General features: G+C 42.8%; 1 protein-coding gene across 3 annotated transcripts in view; it reads right to left on the bottom strand.

Annotated features, from left to right (window-relative positions):
- The window catches only part of BCAT1 (branched chain amino acid transaminase 1), a 55,309-nt gene extending 30,263 nt beyond the window's left edge, over positions 1 to 25,046 (bottom strand). Inside the window, exons 1-3 of one of the 3 annotated variants that reach the window (XM_074540111.1) lie at positions 24,960 to 25,046; positions 23,893 to 24,096; positions 8,495 to 8,545 (exon numbers count right to left, since the gene is read on the bottom strand). In XM_074540111.1, coding sequence (XP_074396212.1) covers positions 8,495 to 8,545; positions 23,893 to 23,901 — 60 coding nt within the window. In that variant the 5' untranslated portion in view covers positions 23,902 to 24,096; positions 24,960 to 25,046. Of the gene's footprint in view, positions 1 to 8,494; positions 8,546 to 23,892; positions 24,198 to 24,959 lie in introns of those variants that run through there. The other 2 variants (XM_026796863.2, XM_005492874.3) reach the window with 2 other exon arrangements.
- Between the last annotated feature and the right edge of the window lie 203 nt (positions 25,047 to 25,249).

The raw sequence follows: 25,249 nt of genomic DNA, 5'->3' as shown, positions 1-25,249 counted from the left end.
CCTTTCTTCTGCTTGAGGAAAAATAAATGGATTTACAATTGCTAGGTTTGGGGTTTGTTTTCTCTCCATTACTGATTAGTTTCTTCTCCACTCACATATTTCACAAGATGTATTTAATTTTAAGGTTAAGAAAGATGCTGGGATGGGGTTCCTACAGATCCTAAGGAAACCTTCCACCTGATATTAAGCAATATCTTAAGAATATCTTAAGAAACAAATCTACTTTATTTTAAGGGGTCAGCCTCCTCTACTCCAGCTACCTGTATTTTCAGATCTACAAAAAACAGTCACTTTATATCTCTCCTATCAAAAAATTCTCTAAAATATTTCAAATATGGTTCTCTCTATGTAATTCAGACAACAAAGACGCTGATGAGTGTATTAAACATTGGAATAAAACCAGACCCACTGGCTGTATTTTGGTGCCATGAATCATTTTTTGGTAACAGCTGCTCCCATCAGCTGAGTGGGGTGAGAAGGGAGTGTGAGCAGGCTTACATGCAGCCATTGCACTGGTGTGAAAAACATACTTGGGTGACAAACACACTGCTATAAACTCTCTGCTGCCTTTGGGCAAGTCAGCTAAAAACTCTATTTGGCCACACAACTGCACTTCACATCTGCAGAGCAGACACACCTGGGATTCAGATTAGAAAGCAGCAATTCCATTTAGGGAAACACAGACTGCAATTCTGTAACAGCAGAAAGTCCTCTCATATGTTTGCACACAAATATTTCCATAAAAACAGAACTAGGACCATTCTTCACTAATGGCAGTCATAGCTAGTTACCTCATTTGTGTGGTTCAGCATTAACACAAACTGCTTTTCTCAAGTCTGACAGCTTGGTTAATGCAATTGCTGATGCTGTGCTGCTCCTTGCCTCACAACCACTGCATTTCTGCACAGCAGCATAAACGCAGTGCTCCATTTTTAGAAAGAGTTTGCCTGGGAGAAGGTTTGAGTCTAACACAAGCTGAGGGCTCACACTGGCCTGTGACACAAGACTGGAATAGAGAGGTCTGACATTTCACCAATAACACATCTTTGCACCAAGATTCAAGACACTTCTGTCTCCTGGTTTGGGAAATATCATTTGTACTTCACATGAAGCAATTGGAACAAAAAATGAGATTTTTTTGCATCTAACCTTCTCTGAAAGAAGTAGCCATGCCGAAGGAAGAAATGAACTGCAAACCTAAATTTCAGACAGACAAGTTGGAAGTGTTTTGCCTAAGTAGCCTGGCCAGTCACCAACATGTTGTGTGGAGCAGCCAAGAATAGAACCATAATCTCGTATGACCAAGTCCTGAGCAGCTGCAATTAAATCTTCTTACCCTGATTTTAATAAGCTTGCAGACATGCAGGGAAGTGGACTCATGGAATGCAGGCATCCAAAAGCTTTTGGAAATATAAAATGCTTTCATGGTACAGTCTCTATATAATACAGAGGTTATGGGAACCACTTCAAACATTCAGTTAACCACACCAGACTCTTGCTCAGATTCCATCTCCCTTTCACAGGGGCAGACAGAAGGTAAATTAAATATTGCCATGAAATTCGGTGTCACATTTGCCAATGAAAATGCCACAGTTTGCCATTTCATTCCACTCAGTATTTTCTTAGAAATAGGGACTAAACACAGGATTAACATAAACCTCTTCCAACTCTTTAAGCTGTTAATTCATAGAAAGTCAGGATATCCTTCCAAAAAGCAAGTAGGAAGGCAAAGAGAATCCTATGGAAAAAAACAACCAACTTAATTCTCTTCCTAAATTGCAGCTTTTACTCAAATGGCTCAGCAAAGAAAACATCTACTATTAAAACTGGGGACAAGAAATCACAATTACATGAAAACCTAAGAAATCCTGGAAACAGGTATGGGCACTATGGATTTTTTAAGTTTTGGAGTCAGTTTATAAATTTTCTTTGATCACTGACTGGTGCTAAGGCTTGCATTTTAAAACCAACTCTTTACCTTGGGAAAAACAAATCGAGAAGATGATACAAGCTAAATACAATCTCCAAAATTCCAGTGCAATTTCAGTGATTTTACAGACACATCTTAAGCTCCTAGTGAAAAAAATGATAAAGGATCGCTTTCTTGTGCTATAAATCAACTCAGCCAAACTGCCCTTGGCTGGTTTTTTAGCAGTTTCCTTTTATCTTGGCTAAAAGCTCCTGTTACCCACCCGAAGACAATTAGCTTTATTTGCAAATCCTCCAGCTTCAGATAACCCATCAGTTCCTCTCTTACAGCTCAGAAAATCTACTTGCTAAAAGCCTGCAACTGTTTGAAGAACATTACCCACTTGAAGAGAGACACAGAACCACTTGCCATGGAGCTGAAAGTGAAAGGAGCTGCCAGGGATCCCAAATTCTTTCCTAATAACTGGAATGAGAGCAGCAGATATGTGTCAGCCTGGTGCACCTATTAATAGTAATACTCAAGAGTTTGTGCCATGCCCACGTGGATGTAGAGTATCACAGAAACCATTCAGCACTCTTTATTCTGGAACTGGATAAAGTTTTCCTATTGGTAGGTAAAGATGAGGGAATGGATTTGATTGTAAATCACCTGAAATAATTCTGCAGCATACACATGCCTGCTAGGATGCATAACCTGGTGGTATGAAAGTATAGTAATTTACCAGCATTATTACTCACCAATCTTTTTTTAATGCAACGCATCACAAAAAACAAATACTTCTGTTACCGCTGACAATAACCCAAAGCAAACAGATTCAGCTGAAACCAAAATAAAATCAGAACGACCTTTTCTAAGGCAGTGCCCAGCCCACACAAGCTAAATATTTTATGACAATAACAGAGCTGGTCTCTAGCTGGGCATCCCTGATCTAACAGTGGCTACAGCTCTGTACTTCCACAGAGGTGATGCAGAGATGAGCTACCAAATGGTATCTGAGGGGCTTCAGCTGCAGGGGATCAGACACAGCAGAACAGGAATTCTTTAGCAGAGCAGCCCAGCTCTGCATTCAGCAAAGCACAGAGGCCTCTCCAGGGCTGATGAGAGCCCCACCTCCGAAGCATTTGGATATCCTTACTGCATCCTGTTACACACACACATCTACTGGGCTGTCTCTCTTTTACTGCTTCAAGACAGTTTATGTAACACCAGATTTTCTAGACACACATTCCAAGGAGCTGCTGTTCCTCACAGCATCAGGATGTCACTACTATAACAAATCTTTCCCCATACAATTTAATATATAGCAAATGCTCTATCCCATCAAATAAAATTTAAAATAGAGAATTTTAAATGGCAATGCAGGGCATTCTTCTAATACCCCCCTAACACTCACAACTCCTGAAGAATCAACAGCTGCAATGTGACAAAAAGCCTCACTGAGTTCACATGTGCTTTGGCAGGTAAATAATTTACTGATGTCAGTAGAAAGTGACAAATTGAGGACAAGCTGTGGAGGAAATAATATATATTTGAAAATATATAAATCATGTAAATTGCTTTATATTTATTAGCCTTGTGGGTAATATGGTAACTATGCCTGTGTATTTCCTCATTCCAAAAATCCTTGAGTGGTCCTTGATCCATATGCTCTGAGCACATCAGTAACTTTACCTACTGCTCCTATGAAGTGAAAAGAGAGGAAAACTGCTCAGTACTTCCTAAACTCTTCCAGAAGTGGAAATTTAACCCTGTCACACTCCTGTGCAAATGTGATAAAGTCATTTAGTTTAGACTTTAAGATGATGTTTCAAAAATTGGACTACTCAGTATTTTATACACTTGGATCTTTGCATTTGATGGGAAACAAGAACGTTAGAGAAAAAAATAATTTTCATCATTCATTTAAAAAACCCCTAGGATCAGAGAACTGTTTGTTGTTTATCACTGCCAGCAAACTTTTCACATACCATATAGTTTCCTAAATTAAAGCTTAAAACCATATATTTTCTCAAAATGGATGGTTCTCTCTCCCAATTCCCAGAATGAGGAATCCTATATCCCACTGTATTTACCACAAATCACAGGCTCACTTAGTATAAAAATGATTATGGCTCACAGTAATGTAAAACTGTCACTGGCAGTCTCTCAATTTGAACCACAAATGGAAATTTGAACCTGCACTGGAAAAAGAATTTCAGTTTCTTCTCGTGTAACATACACTGGAGCTTTAGATTCTGTGGGAAAATTGTCAGAGATTTTTTGGTTGGAGTTTCTGGGGGGGCTTTATGTATGTAGAGTAGAAATAATCTTTATATTCAGATTTGTACAATACTTAGCACAGCACCACCTAATTCACAGCTTAAAAATGTTAGAGCAATGCAAGAAACAAATAAGGCATACATCCCTATGGAAAACTCAGCATATCCAGCACCTCACCTGGCTGGAGGTGAGACAGCCTGGGCTGGAAGCTGTGCAGGTGTATCTGCACTGTGGCCACATTTCTCTTCACAGACAAAAGCAAGGCACAACTTCCCAAGGAAATTCTGGGATTCACATTCCCTGAACCTCAGAGAAAGGAAAAACAATTCTTGTCTCATTTGTTGTGCCTGTGTTTGCTCACAAGTGGAATGCACTGTGGAAGATTGTTTACCTGAAGGGAATTGGTAACTGGATTCTGGTGTGTTTTGATTCACTGACCAATTGGATCCAGATGTGTGCATCAGGACTGTCAGAACAGTCACAAGATGAGTGCAGTGGAGTGCTTGGCAGATTCAGTTTACATGTAATGTAATATAGTACAGAATAATACAGTACAAAAAAGTAATTAATTAGCCTTCTGATAAGATGGAGTCCTCATCATCATTCCTCCTGGACATACCACTGATATAGCAGAGGAGTTGAAGAGTTAAACATTTCTCCTTCTGCCACCACAAGCCTTGACATGAGCAACTCAATCCAGGCCCACTTGTAGGCTACAGCCACTCCATCATTCTGCTCCAATGTGGCAAACCAGCCAGTATTCCCTAGAAATTCCCTAGAAAGTCTGCACCACTTTGGCTCACTAAACAGGCTGTTAAAAAGTAAAACAGAAGTATTGAACTTTGCACCATTACAATGCCAATTTTTCCAGAGCTTCAGATCACTGGAAGTCAGAGAAGCATTACAGGAGTAGGTAAAACCTTTTTGAAGTGCTCCATGTATCAGTCTCAAAGGGAAAACAAAGACAAATTCCCAGACAAAAGGCTACGTTAAGTCATCTTTCAGGATATGAAAGAAATAAAAGGCATCACAGATGCCTTTAGTTTCTTAACATCAAGTGCTAGGAATTCCAAGTCAGAATTCACACATTAAAAGAAACCAAATCAGAGTTACATATGGAAACAGACTGCTACGTTCTCCAAACAACATTCATTCTGTCTTGTGACAGCACAATGAGCAGAATGAATGCATTAAAGGAACTACCAGATTTTTAGTCATAAAAATTAAGTGCCTTAGACATAATTGTGTGCTGTTTTGTGGTATTACTGGATGCAAGTATAAGAACAAAACCAGATATGTGCATTTCTTGATCCAACTTCCCACAAAACCACTCAGTGGCACAAAGGATGACTGTACTCTGCATTACTGGTGTGATATCCCCTCACAGAGATCCAGTGCTGGCTAGAGACAAAAACTACAACTTAGGTGTGGCCACAAATCACCATCTGCTATTAAATGAACAAAATTATTTAGATAATTATTTATATATTTATAAGTGCATACTACAGTCAAGGCTGTTGTACGCACTTATATAAATATTTATAGGTGCATACAACAGGGAGGGAAGAAAATTTCAGTCACATGGAAGGAGCTTGGTAGGTAAATTCTGGAGATCTGACACTCTCAGCATAATCACTGTTTCCTTCAATTTTTCTTAGCTGTTCCACCATCACTGCTCCCAAGGCAACCCTAAATGCCATACATTAAATGTAACTACAGACCTGCCAGGATGAGACTTTTAACTGCAGAACTGAGTCAAATTAAGGTAGCTTAATTAATTAAGGGGCAGTCAGGATGGAGGAAACGCCAATTCTGACCTGCTGCTTTTAAAGAAGCACGAGAACAGAGAAAAGACAGCAGTTAGAGGGGCTCAGTGCCTGCCAGAAATTGTGGTAACATTCCCCACAGTGTACAGGGACTTTCTAACTCCACCTTTCAAAGCCAGGCAGAAACCGCAGCAAAACTCGAAGCAGCTCACCCCACCTAAAAAGCTCAGCACGGCATTCTGAACAGAAATGTCTTCAGAGGGCTGATCTGGCATTCAAACGCTGGAAACAATATGTTTTATGTAAGCTTTAACCAAAACCATACCCTGCTTTCTGCACTCCCACAATCTTGGATTGCTTAGGTCACTGGCACAAAACTGCAGCTTTGCTCAGCCCCATGGGTCAGCTTGATGCCTTTGAAATATTATTAGCTATAGTTTCTGAAATTGTAACCCCATAACTGTCTGCCACAAAAATGTTTGAGAAGATCCCTAGAATGAATCCAGGCTATTTTATTTTCATTTTATGTTGCTTGTTTTTTTTTCCTAATTTATGAAGTTTTTCCTTCTTAATTTTACCAAGAAGTTTAAGAGGCTGAAAAATAATTATTGTAATGCATGATACTACAACCAGGACCTATCTTCTCACCTTAACTTTCATACCCACACTTCCCACAGTACAGTATTTTCTAGAAACCTCCAGATTTCTAGAAAGTCTCAGCTCACCTTCAGAAACAGAGCCATAAAGCAGGAAACAAGTCCCACAAATTAGACTTCAGCCTGAGCCAGCTGCTTTCTCCTAGCATTACTCCCTTTATAACCATCTGTCCCACCTGTTAAATGTGTTTTTCCCCTCACCCACCATCTCCACTACCATTTGCCATTCACACAAGAATCAGTGCAAAGGAAGCTGGACTAAATCCAGCTTTGTGCCACTTGGTATTTGGAGCTTTGGTAAGGCACCTGCTTGACTGCTGGTATAATTCAATCTGCCTTAAGCCTGCTTTAGTTCATGCCAAGTTCACCTGTGAGCCAAACACAAGAGATTGTTGTCCTTCCTCACACTGCCTCAATGAGTGAAAGTTTGGGTCAGTTTGGCTACACAAGGGTCTCCTCCTGTACAGCAATTCTTGTTTGCAAATAGCCCAGCACACTCTGCTGAATGAATCTACTGAGATCTATCTGTTTGTTGAAGGTGAATGCACAAAACAACCCCAGCACTCCAGACTTGGGAATTCTCGTGGTTTCAAAACTGGCTGCATGCCTGACTTTGTCAGCATTTTTTAAAGCAGACCTTCAAGCTGAAAAGTCATTCTGAATTTTCCTCCTTGGGCAGAAGTGCCAGAGAGACACAACACGAAGAAATGAGGAAGAGAACTGGGAAGGGCTGAGAATGAGGAAATACAAATTAAATGGCATGCTGCTACACAGTGAAATTCTGCAGTCATGGACTATCAAGAATTCCTTGCTGTTTTCAATGAGATTAACATCAGAATAAACCTTACCAAAGCTATTTTTAATAAATAAATAAATAAATTAAATTGTCTTATTATATCATATATATAATATTTTATATTTTTATTTTATAATATAGTTTTATTTTAGACTATTCTACTCTATTAATATATGATAATATAAATGCTATCAAATTACATATAATATATTAATTATATATAATAAATATAAAATGATATATTATATAATACATAATAATATATACTTATATATCATATATAATATAAATATTATCATATCAAATAAAAATATTATATTTGATAATATAAATATTATCAAATATTTATTGCAGCATTAATTTTGCATAGCTGTTTAGAGCCTGACAACTGAAGGGGAAATAATTACTTAAGCATAGCTCTGAAGACTGCACAGCTGTGGCAGTGCCCAAAAAAGTCAGGAAGAACACAACACTTACAAAGCACATCATCAAAATTTCATCTCATGTACTGCTGACAATAGTCAGAAATAACAGGAACGGAACTGCTGAAAAATCATGAGTTTTTCTGAGTACTGCTTTTGCATTTCTGCAAAACATAGATAAGGCTTTTTCGAAGACTGTAAATCAGGGAATAAGAGAAAAGGAATTACAGATGTGTAACATAAAGAATAAAGGCAAACATAGAAAAGGCAGGAAAAAGGAAATTAGGACAGATGCAGAATTCAAAGGAGCACATGCTGACAGGCTCTGCACTTCCAACAGAAAACTGGAAGCTGACATCTGTACCCATACAGTTTTAAAATGAGCTCTTAGTTACTAGCACTGCATCCAGGAAGGAGGCAGAGGCAAAGAATGGCATCTTCACTGCGCTCATTCTAGGCATAAGACTAAAATAAAAAGAGAGGGATGCAATTTCACATCAGCTCCTGGCAGCTGCTCAGCATTCCTGACTGTCCCAGCCCTGTCTGTTATGGAGTGCTGATAATGTTCCCAAGCTGCAGAGCTTTGGAGCCCTTCTGTGATCCTCAGCTCTGCAGCTTTGGGATCCAAGGCAAAACCCCTTTTTCTGAAGGCCATTGACACATACCTTGAAAGATTCAGTCATCTGCTTTCCTGCTTCTCCTGAGAGTCCTCCGCCCTAGGAAACACAAACCCAGAGCAAATCAAACCCAGTGCACAGTGCAGGAAAGGTGATACACATTCACTTCATTCATTTCAGACTGAACTGAATCAGCAGGCTTTGCATCAGTAAATGTATTGGCAAGAACTCTGTGGTGAGTTCTTAGCACAACTTTCCATCTTCTGGGCTCACAGTTTTACTTCAGTGCCTTTATTTTGTGCAACTGCACTTCAAGGCTTCGCATATGTAACATATATATACACACATAATACCCTAGATTAGATCATTACTCTGCAGTGTAGAAGGTTATGGACAACATCATGAGTTTTTCATTCAGAGCTGAATAAATAAACTGGGTTTTTACTCAGGTTTCTCTACTAAAGTATCCAACTAACAAGTTTGCTTTTGCCTTTTATAAGAGAAGGTTGAGCAGGCAGAATGTAAGAGAAAAGAAAGAACTGGTTTTGTTAAATCCTTCATTAACCAAAGAGAGTAATAAGGAGAGTAATAATTTTGCATGATCTGCACTGTTGAACTTCAGGTTTCTGCAAAGGAACTGGGAGGGGACAGAAGACCAAAAAAAAAGAAAAAAAGAAAAAAAGAGTGCTAGTTCCAGACATCCTTCTGTTCAACAGACAGGGGGAAGCCATCTACCTAAAAATAAGATTCCCTGTAAATCCCAGAGCATCATCTCTGTGGGCCCTCCTGCAGTACCTGCACCTTCCCTGCAGTTACAGACAAAGCCCCACCAGGGTTCTCTGTTACCCAGCAGCCTTCAAGAAGGAGCTGAAAAGGTGAAGTGGGTGCAGAGGCCTGGCAGGGGGAAGGAGGACCAGGAGCAAGAGGCTGGGGTGATGGGCCATGAAGGAGGATGGCTTCAGGGAGCACAGCTGGAAGGATGGAGAGGACTTGGTTGCTGCACCTCAGGTGGGAGCTCCCAGTCCAGATGGGAAGCCCCAGATCAAAGGTACAATCCCCTGCTGGAAAGAAGATGAAAAGAAAACCTTTCATGGTCAGCCTGGGAGATCCCAGCCCTCACTCCCAGGGAGGGCTGGTGCAGGTGGATGGCAGTGTCAGCAGCACAGCAGCCACCAAAATGTGGGGCCAGGGCTGGCACCACATGGATCACAGGCTTACACAGAAGGCAAATAACATGATTCTTTTCCCTTTTTACAGATCTTGGGAATATGGTAAACAGACAAAAAATGAAAAGAAAAAAAGAAGCAGTATTTTCAGTGGACCTTCCACAGATCACAGCCTTGCTACCAGCAAAACATAAAAGGCAAAGTCCCAGCCACAGCAGATCTCACTTCCTCTCCCCTTCCCCCCAGGGAGCCCCCACATCCCTCCTGCTGCCTCTTCTCAGCTTTAACCCTTCTGTTCCTCTTTTTCTGTAACTCTCTACAGCAAGGCAGGCAATTGTGGCTACAGGACCCTCGCTATGCACTAAAAGACAATGTGCCAAGAGAGATCATAAATCTCTTTACAATATCCCAGAATGCTTTATCCTTCATTAAAAATATGTTTTATTTGCCTTAAAGCTGAGGGTTTTCTACTCCAGAAAGACAAGACTTTGGCAGAGTGGTACAGCCGAGCAGGACTAAAGTGTCACCCAAAGCCAAGGACACTGTACAATAACAACTCCTTGCTTTACCCGGAATTTTTCAAACACTTCCAAACCCACTGGTAAAATCCTAGAAATCCTTTCTGACACCATCAGCAGACAGCACTGAAGCATTCCACAGATGAATGGAGGCAGCTGATTTTTCTCTGCACTGCAATGAATGAGGATGGAGAACCTGCTGGTTCCCAGCTAACAGGACAGGAATTGCCAGCTCTGGAAGAAAAATACCCTAATGCCATCATCCCAGCTCTGGAAGAAAAATATCTCAGAGAGCTCCAGCTCCACTGCTGGCTCTTGTTTAACATCCAGCGTGCCAAGCTGGATTTGCTAATAATAATTACTGGTGACAGCAAATACTGACAAGTACTCAACCACTATGCTTCAGTTTCTTCCTGTTGCTGCTCCATGGAGTTGCCCTAAAGCAAGAGCTGGCAGCAGCACAGAGGACTGGAGAGAGCTGGATACAGCTTAATATTCTCTTTCATGATCTTTCTTAAAGATACCAAGGCTGCATGTGAATTTGGGGTGCAGACCACCTACAGAACAGCCCCTGGGGCTCCATCACGTGTCTCTTCAGTTCAACATTACCACTGAACCCAGTGAAGTCACCAGCCCCATCTTGGGCACATGCCATGGGGCCAATCCTGCTCTCCATGAAGTCATTATTAATTTTTACAGATTGAACTCATATTTAAAGCAAGTAGCTAACTGCCTTTGTTAACCACACTGAAATTAAACCGAGTTAATCCCTCAGCACTAGAAAGAAATACCACAATTACTTTCTAATTAACAGAGTCATATTTAAATGGCTCCGTGGCCTACAAATCTGAAACATGTTGCTAAGTGCAACATGGAAAATTGCTCCCTGGTTTAGTGCTAATGTTGCCAAGAGAGATATTCCAAACACAAATGTGCCCTTTATGTTTAATAGCATGGTAGATTTAAACCCGCCCCCATTAAAACACCGATGTTATCCTAAAGACACACTTGAGCCACTGGGTCAACAACTTCTCAAAAGTCACGCAAAAGTGTCTCAAGTAGCTGTACAATCACACAAGCATGACATTATTTCCTAGTTGTGCTGTAGAGATACCAGTGTTTTCTCTGTGGTGTATGCAATAGGAAATAAAAGAGTATTTCAAAGGTTTACTTTGAAAATACTGAAAACACACATTGATTTTAACATTACTGAGGTGTAAAAATCTTAAAATAGATTAAACTTGGTTAGAAAATGGGGTTTATATGTCATTTCATCACTGTGAAACACCACTGAAATAAAGACCTGCTGAGCAATAATTCTGGTATTACTTTAACTGAGGATCTCAGTGCTCTAATGACCATTACAAATCCTTTAGCACTGACAGAGTAATCCCAATGCACTCAGCTGGCTAACAGCGCTCCTCACATCAGCACTTAGCTCCAACCTAACTCTTCCACAAGGCACAGGAAAAGCCTCAGTGGCTATTTGTGCATGGAACACTGCACTTGTGGCACCTCTTGGGCTAAACAGCTGTCACCTGCCCTTCTGCTAGAGCTGTCCCAAACCTGGACATGCAGCTCCTGCACTTGGTGCTCAGGCTGCCTTAGACATTCACATCTCCATCTCCTGGCACCACGGCGCTGCAGTGCCTGCTCTCCCTGATGCCTTTAGCACACCTCCTCTCCTTTTGTGCACTCAGATCACTCAGCCTGCTGCTACAACGCCAGGCTCATCTCCTCCCTGCACTGCCCCAGTGTGCCCCAGCTGCTCCTGTGCCTTCACTGTGGTATTTTCAGGGTCCCCCATCGTAGGGAGCAAAGAGTCTGACTCCACGTTCTTAGAAGGCTAATTGAGTATCTTATGTTCCTATATTATATTAAAGAATACTATAATAGAACTACACTAAGTTTTACTTCAGGCTACTAAGTGTCTAAGAAATATTTCATGCTCTAATTTGCACTGGGAGGATGATGCAATGAGAGCCCTTGCCAGGCTGCAGGAACACTGCAGATCAATAAATCCAATCCAGGACTCACACTGGCACAGGAAAGCCACATGAGGTGTGTGGTGACAGGAACCCTGCCACTCACAGCCACACAAAGCAGAGCTGCCCCCCTGCTCCAGGGTAAAACACAATCCAGTGTGCACAAATACCAAATATTCTGTATTGCTACAGCCAGGCAAGAACACTGCCATGACTTCAAAACACCTTTGATCCGTCCCTAGGAAACAGTAATACAAGTTGGCAGCCACGTCATATAAAAAATGAATTTGCAGGAAAAAACCCACTAACAATGTTCACAGCTAAACAAAAAAACAAACAAACAAACAAAAAAAAAGCCCACACAAAGTCAGAGAAAATTTCCTAATTTTGTGATATCATATTAAAAAGTGATAGCATATTTTTACTATCAACTAGAGTTTATTTTATTTATTATTTTAGTTAGTTATTACTTATTTTAATTTTTTATTTTTAATTTAATTTTCTTTTTTATTTTATTTATTTATTAAATCTTGTTGAAAGATTCCCACAGTTTAAGAAACTCATTTATGGAAGCCAAGTTTAAGAAACTCATTAATGGAAGCCAAGAGCCATAAAAGCACTTCAATCCTGTCCCTATACTGCAGGTATATGTGAACACGAACACATCCAACACGTCTGTACCACAGTGCTAATTGTGGCACACAATTTACAGTGCTAATTTCTGCATTTCCAATAGATTTTTCAGACTGTTCCTCCTCACACAGATCCTCCCTGATGCCCTGTCAGCCTGGCATTGTCACCTCTCTGTGGCTGCCTGTCCAACCTTGGGCTGGCACTAATGTTAGTTAAACAGAGGCTGTGCAATGACAGCACACAACAAAGAAAAACACAAGGCAACTAGTGTAGCAGAAAACCAGGGCTTCCACACTATTTAATCATCATTTTGCCTCACAGTGAGGGCACTGGGGCTTAGAAAATACAAGAGGTTTTATGTACAAGAAAGCTGCATTGTATAAAATAAGGTTGAATTGAAATAGATTGTAATTAAATTAGTCTGAAAAACTGTGCAGGCACTTATCCCTGACTTGAGCAGTTCATTGGCTTTAATTTAAACCAGTTTAATTGGTTTGAATAAAACTTAAATATGCTCCTCTTAAAACAAGCATCACTGTTTTTACTAGGCTTAAGTAAAAGACAATTCAGATTACATGAGCACAACTTGCTGGTTAGAAAAGCCTTGGAACAGAGATCATCAAGAAGCAGAAATATTCAGCTAGTCCACCCCAGACTCATGTTTAATTACATTTACAGCTGAATCACATCTGTAAAAGCAGACGAACTTGGTTCCAGAAGAACAAATAAATGCAGAACAATGTTTGCAAAGTAAAGCCATTACAAGCAGCACCGGTTAAAAACCTCCTCTCGAACTAATGTCAGTTTTTTGACTCAGTGCTTAAATGAGTACTTGAGTAAGCTCAGTAATGTCTGAACTGATGCAGAAGAAAGCTTGTCTCAGTTCACTTGAAACACAGCAAGGCTAGGGAAAGTGAAGGATATCCACTCCTGAAGTCCAAAAACAACATGGGCTTGACAAACTGAATTATCAAGAACTCTAAAGGAAAAAAGAGACCAGCAGAAGCAGAAAACAAATTAATTTGCTGAAACTAACCCTAAGGAGAACCTGACCAGCGATCCATTCAGCTTCAGGCTGAATTTATTTTGTCACATTTCAGAAAAATTTACAGTTTGAGCTGTCAATTACAACCACACCCCATGGAGTCTGAAGTGTGATCCCTCCCAGGTGAAAAGCCCTGACAGCCTCCCAGCAGTCCCATCCACCACAGGACATAAAGCAGCTGTGATCTGTGTGCTGCCCCTTTATTCAATACTCACTCTGCTCTAATGCATTTCCTGCACATCCAGACAATTCTCTTTCCTATTTTCTTAGCAGAAGCAGGCAGGGACTCTAAAGCAACCCTGTTCACCAATGACCCCCAGGAGCTGTGTGCTTTAACTTTGATTTTAAAGACACTGCTCACACTGCTCCTGATTGTTTTCCTCCCTGTGACCCTTCTGCTGCTCTGTCACTCCCCAGGGCCATTTCCTCTGTCTCCACAGTTTACTGCCCTCCTGATTTGGGAAAACAGCCTGGTACAATCAGGGGAAGAGGCAGATGACCTCATGGAGCTCTTCCATCTCCAACTCCTGTGAGCAGCGCTCTAAGTGACTCTTTTGTTGGTTTGTTTGTCCCGTCCAGCATTAATTAGGTTTTTAACAAATGCATTGTTTGCTAGAATGGCATGAAGAAAAACATGTTAAAGCAACCAGCTGGATCTAGCTGACCTAAAAATTCACCTGCCTGTTTTCTAACTAGGCAGTGTCTCATGGCTGTATGATACAGTGATTGCTCAAACAAAATGAATTAAATTCTGAAAGACACCACAGTTTTCTTGTGTTTAGGCCCAATTCTTTGATATGAGATCTTTTGCATCAAAGTGACAACATGAAAGGCCAAAAATGCTATTGCATGCTTTCCTCTAACACTGTAGCAGGGCTTTGCTCTTTAGCACAAGCTTGTGTTCATTATGTTTTCTCTAACATTTCCCTTTCCTCATGTATTCTAAAAGCCAGGTACTAAATCAGCATTTTAAGAATTTATAGTAAAATTAGGCAGGATGCATTTTTAACTGCACCGTTATTCCAGAAAAGATGAGCCTATGCACAATAAACACTAATTTGTTTCTTTTCCTTGAAGATTCAGTGACACTGGCTACATTTTTTATTCTGAGACAGCTGCACAGAAAAGTGACAGATCTGATTTAAAGATGCATAAAACGTAGCTTGCAATTTATTTGTGAAATTGCCTGAAACTCCACACAGATTCTGCAGCTGATGACCAAGGCAATTGGCTTTATGCAATTACCAAATGAAAATATAAATAACATGAAGACATAGCAAAAACAAATCAAATCATTGTCTGAGGAGTTACTGAGGGCTTAGAACTGGAAGGAAACAATTTAGTGTGGGAGACCAAAGCTTCTTCAGTGATTATTCTTGCAAATAAATCACTAGAAACTCCTGGGAGGGGGGAAAAACCCAACCAAACCACAGCAGAGACAGTGATGGATTCCCAAATAAGAACTGACATGGCCAAAGAAAAAAGCTAGCAGACAAAAAGCTGTTTCTAAGGACACAGCCCACAAGTGCAGCAGCAGCAGGAGGAGCACGAGGCCAGCCCTGAAGCACTGGCCTGTGTCAGGGGTCACTTGGAGCTATTCTCAGAGTGCTCAGACCGTGTCCCATTTAAGCCCATTCTGCACTGGAATAAAGGTTTACATAAGACACTGAGGAAAGATGAATGGCACACTGAACACAAAGGCTCTGTGGAGGAAGAGAACAGAGGAGCTTTTGGAGGAAGGAGGAGTTACTTTTCCACCATAAGTGCTGTGTAAGTGCCACTAGAGATGACAGAACTGTGAGTGACACAGCTGGCTCAATGCAGTGCACATGTGTGGCTGCTGGTGTGCACAGGGCTGACAGCACATCCAGCCCTGGTGACTCTGCATGGCCTATTTAACCACAGCCCATCACCAAACGCCACTGCTGAAAAGCACAAGGAGCACGACTGTGCAGTGTGCTGGCTGTGGCTCCTTCCCTGCTTCCCAAGAGGCTGCTGTGCCCCTGCAGTGCCCAAAGATGAGGCTGATAAGGCATGGCAGCAGCTATCTAAGCTATGTGAATGGGCTCAGACCTGCAGGACACTGCCCCACTGCTCAGAGTGCTCCTATAAAGGGGTTTCCTTGCTGCTGTTTCTCTCCAACGTCTGAGCAAAGCCCATTTCCCTGCTTGCAGGCACAACCATGCACACCCAGATGTGGGCTCTGCCTGGCCCGTGCTGCAGCAGGACCCAACTCCAGTTTCAGGGCTCACACAGATTCTCTTGTTCAGAGATGCAGTGAAGTTATCCTGTATCTCTTTAATCAGGTCATTGCCCCAGTCTAGACCAATTTTGGGAGAAATCAGGCTTTTAACAAACACATTGTTTGCTAGAATGGCATGAAGGAAAACATGTTAAAGCAATCAGCTGACCTAAAGATTCATCTGCCTGCTTTCTAAATAGACAGCATCTCACGGATATATGATACACTGATTGCTCAAACCAAATAAATTAAATTCTGAAAGGCGCCACAGTTTTCTTGTGTTCAGGCCCAATTCTTTGATATGAGATCTTTTGCATCAAACAGGCAACAAGAAAGGCCATAAATGCTATTGCATGCTTTCCCCTAACACTGTAGCAGGGCTTTGCTCTTTACCACAAGCTTGTGTTCATTATGTTCTCTCTAACATTTCCCCTTCCTTCATGTATTCTAAAACCCAGGTGCTAAATCAGCATTTTAAGAATTTATAGTAAAATTAAGCAGGATGTATTTTTAACTGCACTGTTAGGCCAGAAGGACAGCAAGAAATATTGCAAAGATTTCTTTCCAGAAATACTGCAAATACTGTGTTCTCCTGGATTCTGATGGTGGGCTTGGAACTCCTTGTTCCAGATAAAGAATGAAGACCTTCATTATTTATAAGCTTCAAAGGAATCTTCTCACTGGAAGCCTGGCTCTACAGTCCCAACAGCCAGGTGAAAGAAGGCAGAAATATTTATTTCTTCTACAAACAGGAAACTGAGGCACAGATGGTCCCACTGGCACACTTCACCCTGCTCAGCACCTGCTTCAGGGAATCTACTGGGGTGCCAGAACAGGGTCTGCACAGCCCCCCAGGAACTGAAACAACAAATCTGTCACTGTCATATTTTCTGGAAAAATCTTTTTGCCCAGGATTCTTCTCCTGGGAAGCTGAGAAGCCTCAGAGAAGAAAGAAAACAATAATTATGTGATTTGCTTCTCCTGTCTTTTGCTCCTTTGGAATGTGGTTGGAGATTGTTTATCCAACAGGTGGTTGTTTCATTGGTTTCAGTGAATTGTTTTAACTTCATGGTCAAACAGGGTCAAGCTGTGTAAGGGATCTGGAAGGAGTCACAAGTTTTCATTATTATCTTTTTAACCTTGTGTCTGTATCCTTTCTGTACTCTTTAGTGTAGTTTAGTATAGCATTCTTTAATATAAAATAATAAAGTAGCCTTCTGAGAAGAACATGGAGTCAGATTTATCATTCCTCCCTTCTCTGGTGGTCCCAGAAAATACAAGATCAAATCCATCCCAGCTCTTCTCAAGAAAGACCAGGTGCAAATGACAGATTTACAACAGGTGTGGCTGTGCCCTGCTCACAGCTGTAACCTATTCCAGTTCTTGCAGAACAGCACACAGGTGGTGGCTGCAGAGCACTGCCCACACCAGCCCCAGTGGGGTTCAGGCCTGCCAGAAGTGGTTTGAAGCAATGGGAGAGCTCTCCAAAGCCTGCCTTGCACCCCTGGGATGTGTTTTGCTCTGTACTCAAACACTGCCCTGGTCTGTTTCAAGTGGACACAGTTCAACACAGCAGAAAGGAAACTGCAGCTTTCCTCTGGATGTAAAGGGCACTGGGAGCAGAGCTAAGCCAAAGGGAAGATCCTGGGGATCTGTCTGAGGACAGCACCTACAATAACGTTCTTGTTCCAATAACAGAGAGGGAGCATAACTGCATGATAGATGTTCAGCTCAGAATATTCTAAGAACTTAATTGTTTTACACTCTTTATGAGTTGCAGAGGCTGTCACAGAAGGTAAAAAGCATTATCCACCACACCAAGCAAGTGTAAATAATCCCATGGAAGCTTACTAACAAGCCAGGAAAAGCTGGGCACAACTATAGCATCACTGCAGTGTCACACCCTGCTCTCTTCAATGTGGTACAACAACAAGATAACACCGAGAAACTGTTTTTCTTCAGATCATCTGCCAGAAGATGTAAAACATTCCGAGCTGGTGACAGAACCAGATATCCCACCCATTTAATACGTATTCAACTGTGAAACATCTCTATGACAGAGAAAAAGAATGGATTATAAAGCTCCAAAATTCTGGAGCTGTCTTAACCTTATCCTGTGTGTCCTTTCTAAACAACATGAGCAAGTCCTTCATCTGAAATCCCCTATCATTTGCTGACAGTGCCCAGAGCAAACTGGAGGCTGCCCAGGGAATTTGAGAGCAAAATATCTCTCAGCACATGAAAAGTGGCCTTGGAAGAAAAGGGCGAGCACACATGAGGTATTTGTAGAGGTGTCAGCACTAAGCACACACAGAGCACACAAAATGCAGGGAGGAGCTTTGCCCAAACCATAGCATGGTTAAAGCTATAACAAACATAAACCAGGAGTGATGCAGTCTCTGTTAGAAAAATGACAGCTCTGAAATGGTAAGAAATGAAGATAATAAACTGGCCTATGACAAGTACTGTAGGCTTGTCCTCCTACAATTCCACACCCGTATCAATGATCAAATAGCCCTGCTCAGCTCCACAAATCTAAACTGACAAATGACTCACTTATAACATGAGCAAAGGGTCTGGGAGGCTTCAGTGCATGTGAACAATGTTTTTCACATTTCAGAAGGTATGAAGCTAATCTTGAGCCCCTTAAAAGCTTAGAATTGCATCTGAAAAAAATATTCATTTCATATGTATGCTCTAAGAAATATTTTGCCCAAATTAACATGATGAAAACATTGCTGGCTACAGCACACCACCTTAATAGAAAATTCAAAAGAAAACAATTGTAAATGCCAATTTTCAGCTTAGTGAACAATCAGAAAGGAATGCTGTTACCGAACTTCTATCTTCAGGTGTCAAGAAGAGAATCAAACTGTAAATGTCAAAAATGGTCTTTCAAAAACTGTCAAAAGATAAAGGATAATATTAAAAACACCGATGACATACTCAAGATGTATAAATGCCTCAAATACATGAGCATGTGAATAGAATTATGTTTTTTTTCTACATGCATGTACACATACATCTGTGGCAAAACTGTGCCTGTGTAGCCATTACATGTAGTAACATCTTGTGCTAAGGCTATTTCTTCATTTTTTCTATATTTACCCTCTATTTTTCAGGCAATACTTTCCAGCAATTAGGAAGAGGTTTGTCAAATTTTAAGCAGGCATTGCCACAGGGCAGAATTCAGGACTGTGATATTGATAATTCAATAATAAATCTTCATGTTCTGTTCTCAAAAAAATAATTATGTTACTCTGAACTATAATTGTATAAAGACAGTTTATAACAAACAAACTATAAACTATGAAGCCTATTAAAAAAATACTTAAACTTCTCTTCATCCAGGATCAAAAACTTAGCCTCTCCACCAGTTCCTTCAAACTTTAAAATCAGGGAAGTAAAACCTGTATCGTGCATCTGGTAAGAAATTTATGTAGCAATTGACCGGGCAGCTATGTTGACAATAACTTCATAGTAAATGCTAACACTTGAAATTTCTTTTCCATACTTGTTTGATTAAGAATTTCCTTTATTTTAATGGAGGTTGAGAAACTCTACATCAAAAAAAAACTGTATTGTTACTGCTGATTTTAGGTGGACTACCTATAATTTTAAATTAATTGCATGATGATAAGCAATTGTATCACTTTGTAAGAGCAGAATACACAATTTCGTGTGGTAACCTTATAGATTGTATTTCAGATGCAGCAATTTCAAGTTCACATCCCTGAAAATCAAAAATATCTCCTTTTATTCAGTGCTTTATAGTTTTCCAGCTTACACTCTTCTGTTAAGCACATGGATTTCCTCAAAATAAAGAAAATAATACTGCTATACTGACGTGTTAAGAATATACCTTCTGCAAAGCAATCTGCCTACATGGTGCCTTTTAACAGCACCTTTACACAGAGTTCTCTGTGCTGTTAAAAGCCAAGCATTCAGGGCTCTGGGCAAATATCTGCAGGTCCACACCACTGGGTGTGTCAAAAAAACTACGACTGAATTTAAAAAAAAAAATTGTTTTTAAGCTTTTTTTCAGGACCACAGGAAAACCCAGGCTGGAAGGAACCTGGGGATGTCTTTAATTCAACCTCCTGCTCAAAGAAGGGCAGGCTCTGGGCTCAGAGCAGGTTCTTAAGCTCGACCCAGCTGGGTCTTGAGAGCTGCCAAGGCTGCAAACTGCAGATTGTCCCTCGGTAACTCACTTCCCAACTGTGCTTGTGGAGACAGCACAGACAGCTTGTGGAGACAGCTTTTTCCTCATACCCATGTGAACTTTTCCTGTTTCAGCTAATGCCATCATCTCTTGCCCTCCTGCCACACAGCCCTGCTGAGCCTGGCCCCATCTCCACCTTCTTCCTCTAGATTGTGGAAGGCTGCTTCAGCACCCCAGAGCCCGCTCCACACTGAACACACTCTGTTCTTTCAAACTGAGTGCTAAAGGTTTAAAAACCTACATTCTCAGTAAGAGTAATGCATATTCTAACATTTATACCAGAGGTGATGACTCTTAACACAACAGTCTAAATGAAATTAAACAGTGGACATGATGCCTCTGAATCCTAGTGGGAATTATTCCAATCAGAACCTCGTGGAATTAAACCCTGTTTGTATACCAGGAAAACGCTTCTCTATGCTTGCTAGAAATGTTTTCATTAATGTGGTGTGTGATATGCTCTAACAGGCACACTGAATTAGCAGGAGCTGTATACCTGCTGAGAAGTTACATGCTGCCCTTCGTTAATTCTTCAGGTTTATTCTAAAATAGAACCCAAAACACACTTCAGACCTCAAGGGAAGAAGTAAATGAGCAACTCTGTTGGAATGACATTATGACATTAGTTTCCAAAAGATGCACAAAAAGCCCCAGATGGATAACACTTATTGATCATTTTTAAAAACAGTTCCAACTATTCTCATATTAAGTTTTGGGTCCTGTGATGTACACACAAAGGGTGCTTTCCATAAGTGCAACACCGGATTTTGCTCTGCAACAGCATATGGCAATACTTCCTAAATTGCCCTTCTGCAACAGGTGCTCTGTTTTATGATGTAATTTTACCTGGACTTTTAATGTGTAAAGCCATAAAATACTGAGGTTGTTTCCAAGGTAAATGGGGCCACCCATTGACTTCATCCTGTTTTAGATTGGGAGGCATCAAGGTGCAAACATGGAAATGACCACAAAGATGGCATATTGGGGTCACATACTATTGGATTTATGCTCAACCACCACCTACAGCCAGGCTTTTAAGATGCACTTTGGGCTCCACTGCAGCCATGGTTGCATGTGGGCAGCCACAATTGATTATCAAAAGCCACAATCAGTGCTGAGTGGCTGCAGCTCCCAGAGCTGCCTCTGTGAGACCAGCCTGCCCAGCAGCACAGGGACCGTGGTGTGTCACTGTGGGGATGTGAACGTGCCGGTCCCCACATCTGTGGCCTGAGAAGGCTGATTGTGCAAATTGCACTGGGAGAATTTACAGCCTGGCTCCTTCATTCTGACACTGAAGGTCCTGCCCTCAAACCCACTGGTAATTTTCAGCATTATACATTCAGCTGTGATTATTCATTTAAGAAAATGGCATAACACAGGGAAGCAATGAAAATGTCTGTTTCAATACTTTACCATGTCTCCTAATTTGTTCTAAAATGCCTGAATAAATGCAGAGCACCTAAATGTTTACACAATTAACTGATTGACCTGCCCTCCTAACACTATCCACCCAGGGACAAATTAATGACTAATGAAATCCACCTGAATTATTTTCATCTGTCTAATTAAACAAAGGATACAGCCTGTGGACTATTTTAACAAGATATCAGTTGTGTTAAAGCTATCTCCTGACTCTGCAATCTTCTCTTTTACCTATGGCTTTGCAGCATACTTCAGGCTCCATTTCCATGGGGAAAAACCAGCATATCCACTGGATCACAGACAAGCACTAGGCCTGTCAGCAACAATCAGTGCATGAGGTGGACAAGGCAGAGACTGCAGAAACTGGAGGCACAATTCATTTCTTATACATCACTTTAAACAGCACAGAAAGGGAGGGCTGTGGTTGAGCTGGAAATAGTTCAAGGAAAAATGGATGCTTGTGACTAAACACAGGAGAGAAGGGAGAGCTGAAGGGACAAGGAGGTGGAATGATGCTGTTGACGGCGTTATTTATTAATGCATCAGGTTTTATGTAAGTATGGTGATAATCAAATTGTAACTTTCTGTTCCTTTGACACATGCTCCACAAACACACAGTGACAGCCAGAACCCTGGAGAGCTGACAGTCTGAGCAGATGAGGCAAGGAAAGGGTAAAGGGCTCAGACAGCCCTAACATGCCCAAGGCTACATCACTTCCAAGTGGCAAGAGGGTCCTTTCACTGCTGTAGCTACTGCTACAGCAAAGACAAGAAAAAGACAAGAAAAATACAAAGGAAGGTCGGGTTTGTGCAGGTGAGAACCCAATGAGATGTCAGTGCTGCTTTGAGCAGACAGGTTGATGGGTCCATGCTTTCCCTGTTACTTGTTCTTTATGTAAGGCCAGAGCATTCCTAGCAGGTACTGGATATTATAAATATATAAAGGTAGAATATATTAATATTATAGGTAGTATATATTAATATTCTACCTTTATATATTTCACAGTATCACAATTCTGAATTCTGACGCCCTGGAAAGCAGTGCCCTGCCCTCTTTCCTTGACACACAAGAGGTACATCAGAAGTGATATAAAACACGAGTCTGCCCCTTCCTTGAGACGCTCTATTCTGTCTGAGCACCGTGGCTGGGGGAGCTCCTGGGCATTTTCTCTGAGTAGTTTCAGACCAGTTTCCTGCCATGGCTGGTGTGCCCCTCTCGGGGCTGGGACAGCATCCCAAGGCTGCCCCATGCCAGCCCTGCCGCCAGGAGTAGCAACTGCAGCGCTGCTGGTGTGAGGAACACTGGCCACCAGCAGCACAGAGGAGCTGGGGAGGGAGACACCTACCAGTCACCTGCTGTGCCCGCACCGCATCTGCTAACGTGGCCCAGGAAAGCAAACACCTCAGCCGTGGTTTCCTCAGCTGTTAGCTCCGGCACAGACTGCAGCTGTGCAGCTCCCAGCTCCAAACCCGAGCATTACTGGAGCTGCTGCACAGGGTGGAACGCGGCTGGGATGCTCCCTTGGTACTCCCAGCTGAAAGGCGCCGCGCTAACTCCGTGCCCTTTGCCTTGACCGGCAAGACTTGGTTTTAATCCCCAGATCAGGTCACTAAGTCCAGGAACATAAACATGGCATTTATAAAAGGACAGTGCCCACAGATGCTCATCGGCCACGTTAGTGTTTGCTACCGAAAAATCCTCTTCCATGATGCAAAGTTTTCTCTGAAATTACTCAGCACATGTTACCGGATTTTACCCACAGTCTATTTTAGTACGAGGGCAGACATAAGAGCTTTAACAAACTCACAGACAAAAAAAAGCCTTGATGTCTGCCAGGACACCGTAACCTTCGCGGGCTTTTGGTTTGATGGTTTTTTGTCAGTTTTGCTTGGGTCTTTTTAAATCATTGCGAGTCCCACAAACATGAAATTCACCCCAGAGGAAATCGTACACCTTCCCTTCCCCATCCTCCCTCATTATTTCTCTTCCACACGTGGTGTCTGCAATGAAAGAGGTAAAACCACACACAATCTCCCTCTGAATCTCAAACAACAAACCCGCCAGGGACAGAAATCCCCTTCGCAAAGCACAAACAAATCGTGGCACTAAAATCTGCCAGCACAAACCGGCGAGCTGCCGAGGAGCAGCCCCGGAGCCGCTCCGCGCCGCCGGAAGGACAGACGGACGGATCTGGGCAAAAAACTCCGCTTACCTTGCTCATGCTGGCAGGAGGGGGAGATGGTCCTGCCGGGCTCCGGCCGGGATGGAGCGGGATCGCCGAGCCCCGGGGGCGGAGAGAGCGGCGCGAAGCGGGACCGGGGCCGGCTGGGGCTGCTCCTACTGCCGAGGCTGCTGCTCGGATGGCTGAGGCGGCTCCTGCCGATGCTGCTGCTCGAGGCTGCTGCTGCTGCCGCCGCTGCCGGGCTCCGATTGCATCAGCGGGCGAGGGCGGCGCGCTCGGCGGGCGCTCGGGGAGCTCGGCGAGCAGCCGGGACCGCCCCGCCCCGCCGCTCCCTCAGGCACCCACACCGCCCCTCGCACCCACAGTGCTCCCCCGGCACCCACACCGCCCTTCGGCACCCACACTGCTCCCCCGGCATCCACACTGCTCCCTCGGCATCCACACTGCTCCCCCGGCACCCACACCGCCCCTCGGCACCCACACTGCTCCCCCGGCACCCACACCGCCCCTCGCACCCACACTGCTCCCCCGGCACCCACACCGCCCTTCGGCATCCACACTGCTCCCCCTGGCACCCACACCGCCCCTCGGCATCCACAGTGCTCCCCCTGGCACCCACACCGCCCCTCGCACCCACACTGCCCCTCGCACCCACACTGCTCCCCCGGCACCCACACCGCCCTTCGGCATCCACACTGCTCCCCCTGGCACCCACACCGCCCCTCGGCATCCACAGTGCTCCCCCTGGCACCCACGCCGAGCCCCCGCTGCAGCCGGGGCACCCCCGCCCTAAAATGGCCCCGCATGGTGCGCGACGGAGACATTCAGGGCTTGTGCTGTAATTCACACTGAGACACATTCTCCTCAGCCCGCACTAAGCAATCCATCGTGCTCTGAGTCATTTCCTCTGTCTCGCTGTGTCCGACTCGGCTGACACACCAACACCTGGCAGTCATCATCCCTCCCTGGTGCTGAGTGTCCCAGCACTGCCACCCAGCACAGGGGCACAGCGCCCACTGTACCTGGGATTTCTGGGGCCCACAGAGGTGTTTCCCTGCCCACCGTGCCCCAGGCCATGCTCAAGGTCTGGGATGTACCTGCAGAGCTCTGAGCCCCCTCGGAGTCCTGGTCCCTGGCAGGCAGCTGGCCAGCACCCGAACACAATAAATACAGCAGCCTGTCCACTGTGTTGCTTCTACCCGTTCCTGGGAAACTAATACAAAAAAAAAAAAAAAGAAAAAAAAACCACGAATTTTTCAGAGAAAATGCTGCTGTAATGTTCACAAAGTGCTTACTTTCATCATAACTGATTTTACATTTTATTCCTCTACTAATATTTTTGTAAAGGTTTTCCCCCTCTGATCTCCTTCAGAGTTGCTGTAGGAAG

Source organism: Zonotrichia albicollis, chromosome 4 (assembly GCF_047830755.1).
Source record: "Zonotrichia albicollis isolate bZonAlb1 chromosome 4, bZonAlb1.hap1, whole genome shotgun sequence".
NCBI classification, from domain to species: Eukaryota; Metazoa; Chordata; class Aves; order Passeriformes; family Passerellidae; genus Zonotrichia; species Zonotrichia albicollis.
This window is presented reverse-complemented; position numbering and strand designations above follow the sequence as displayed.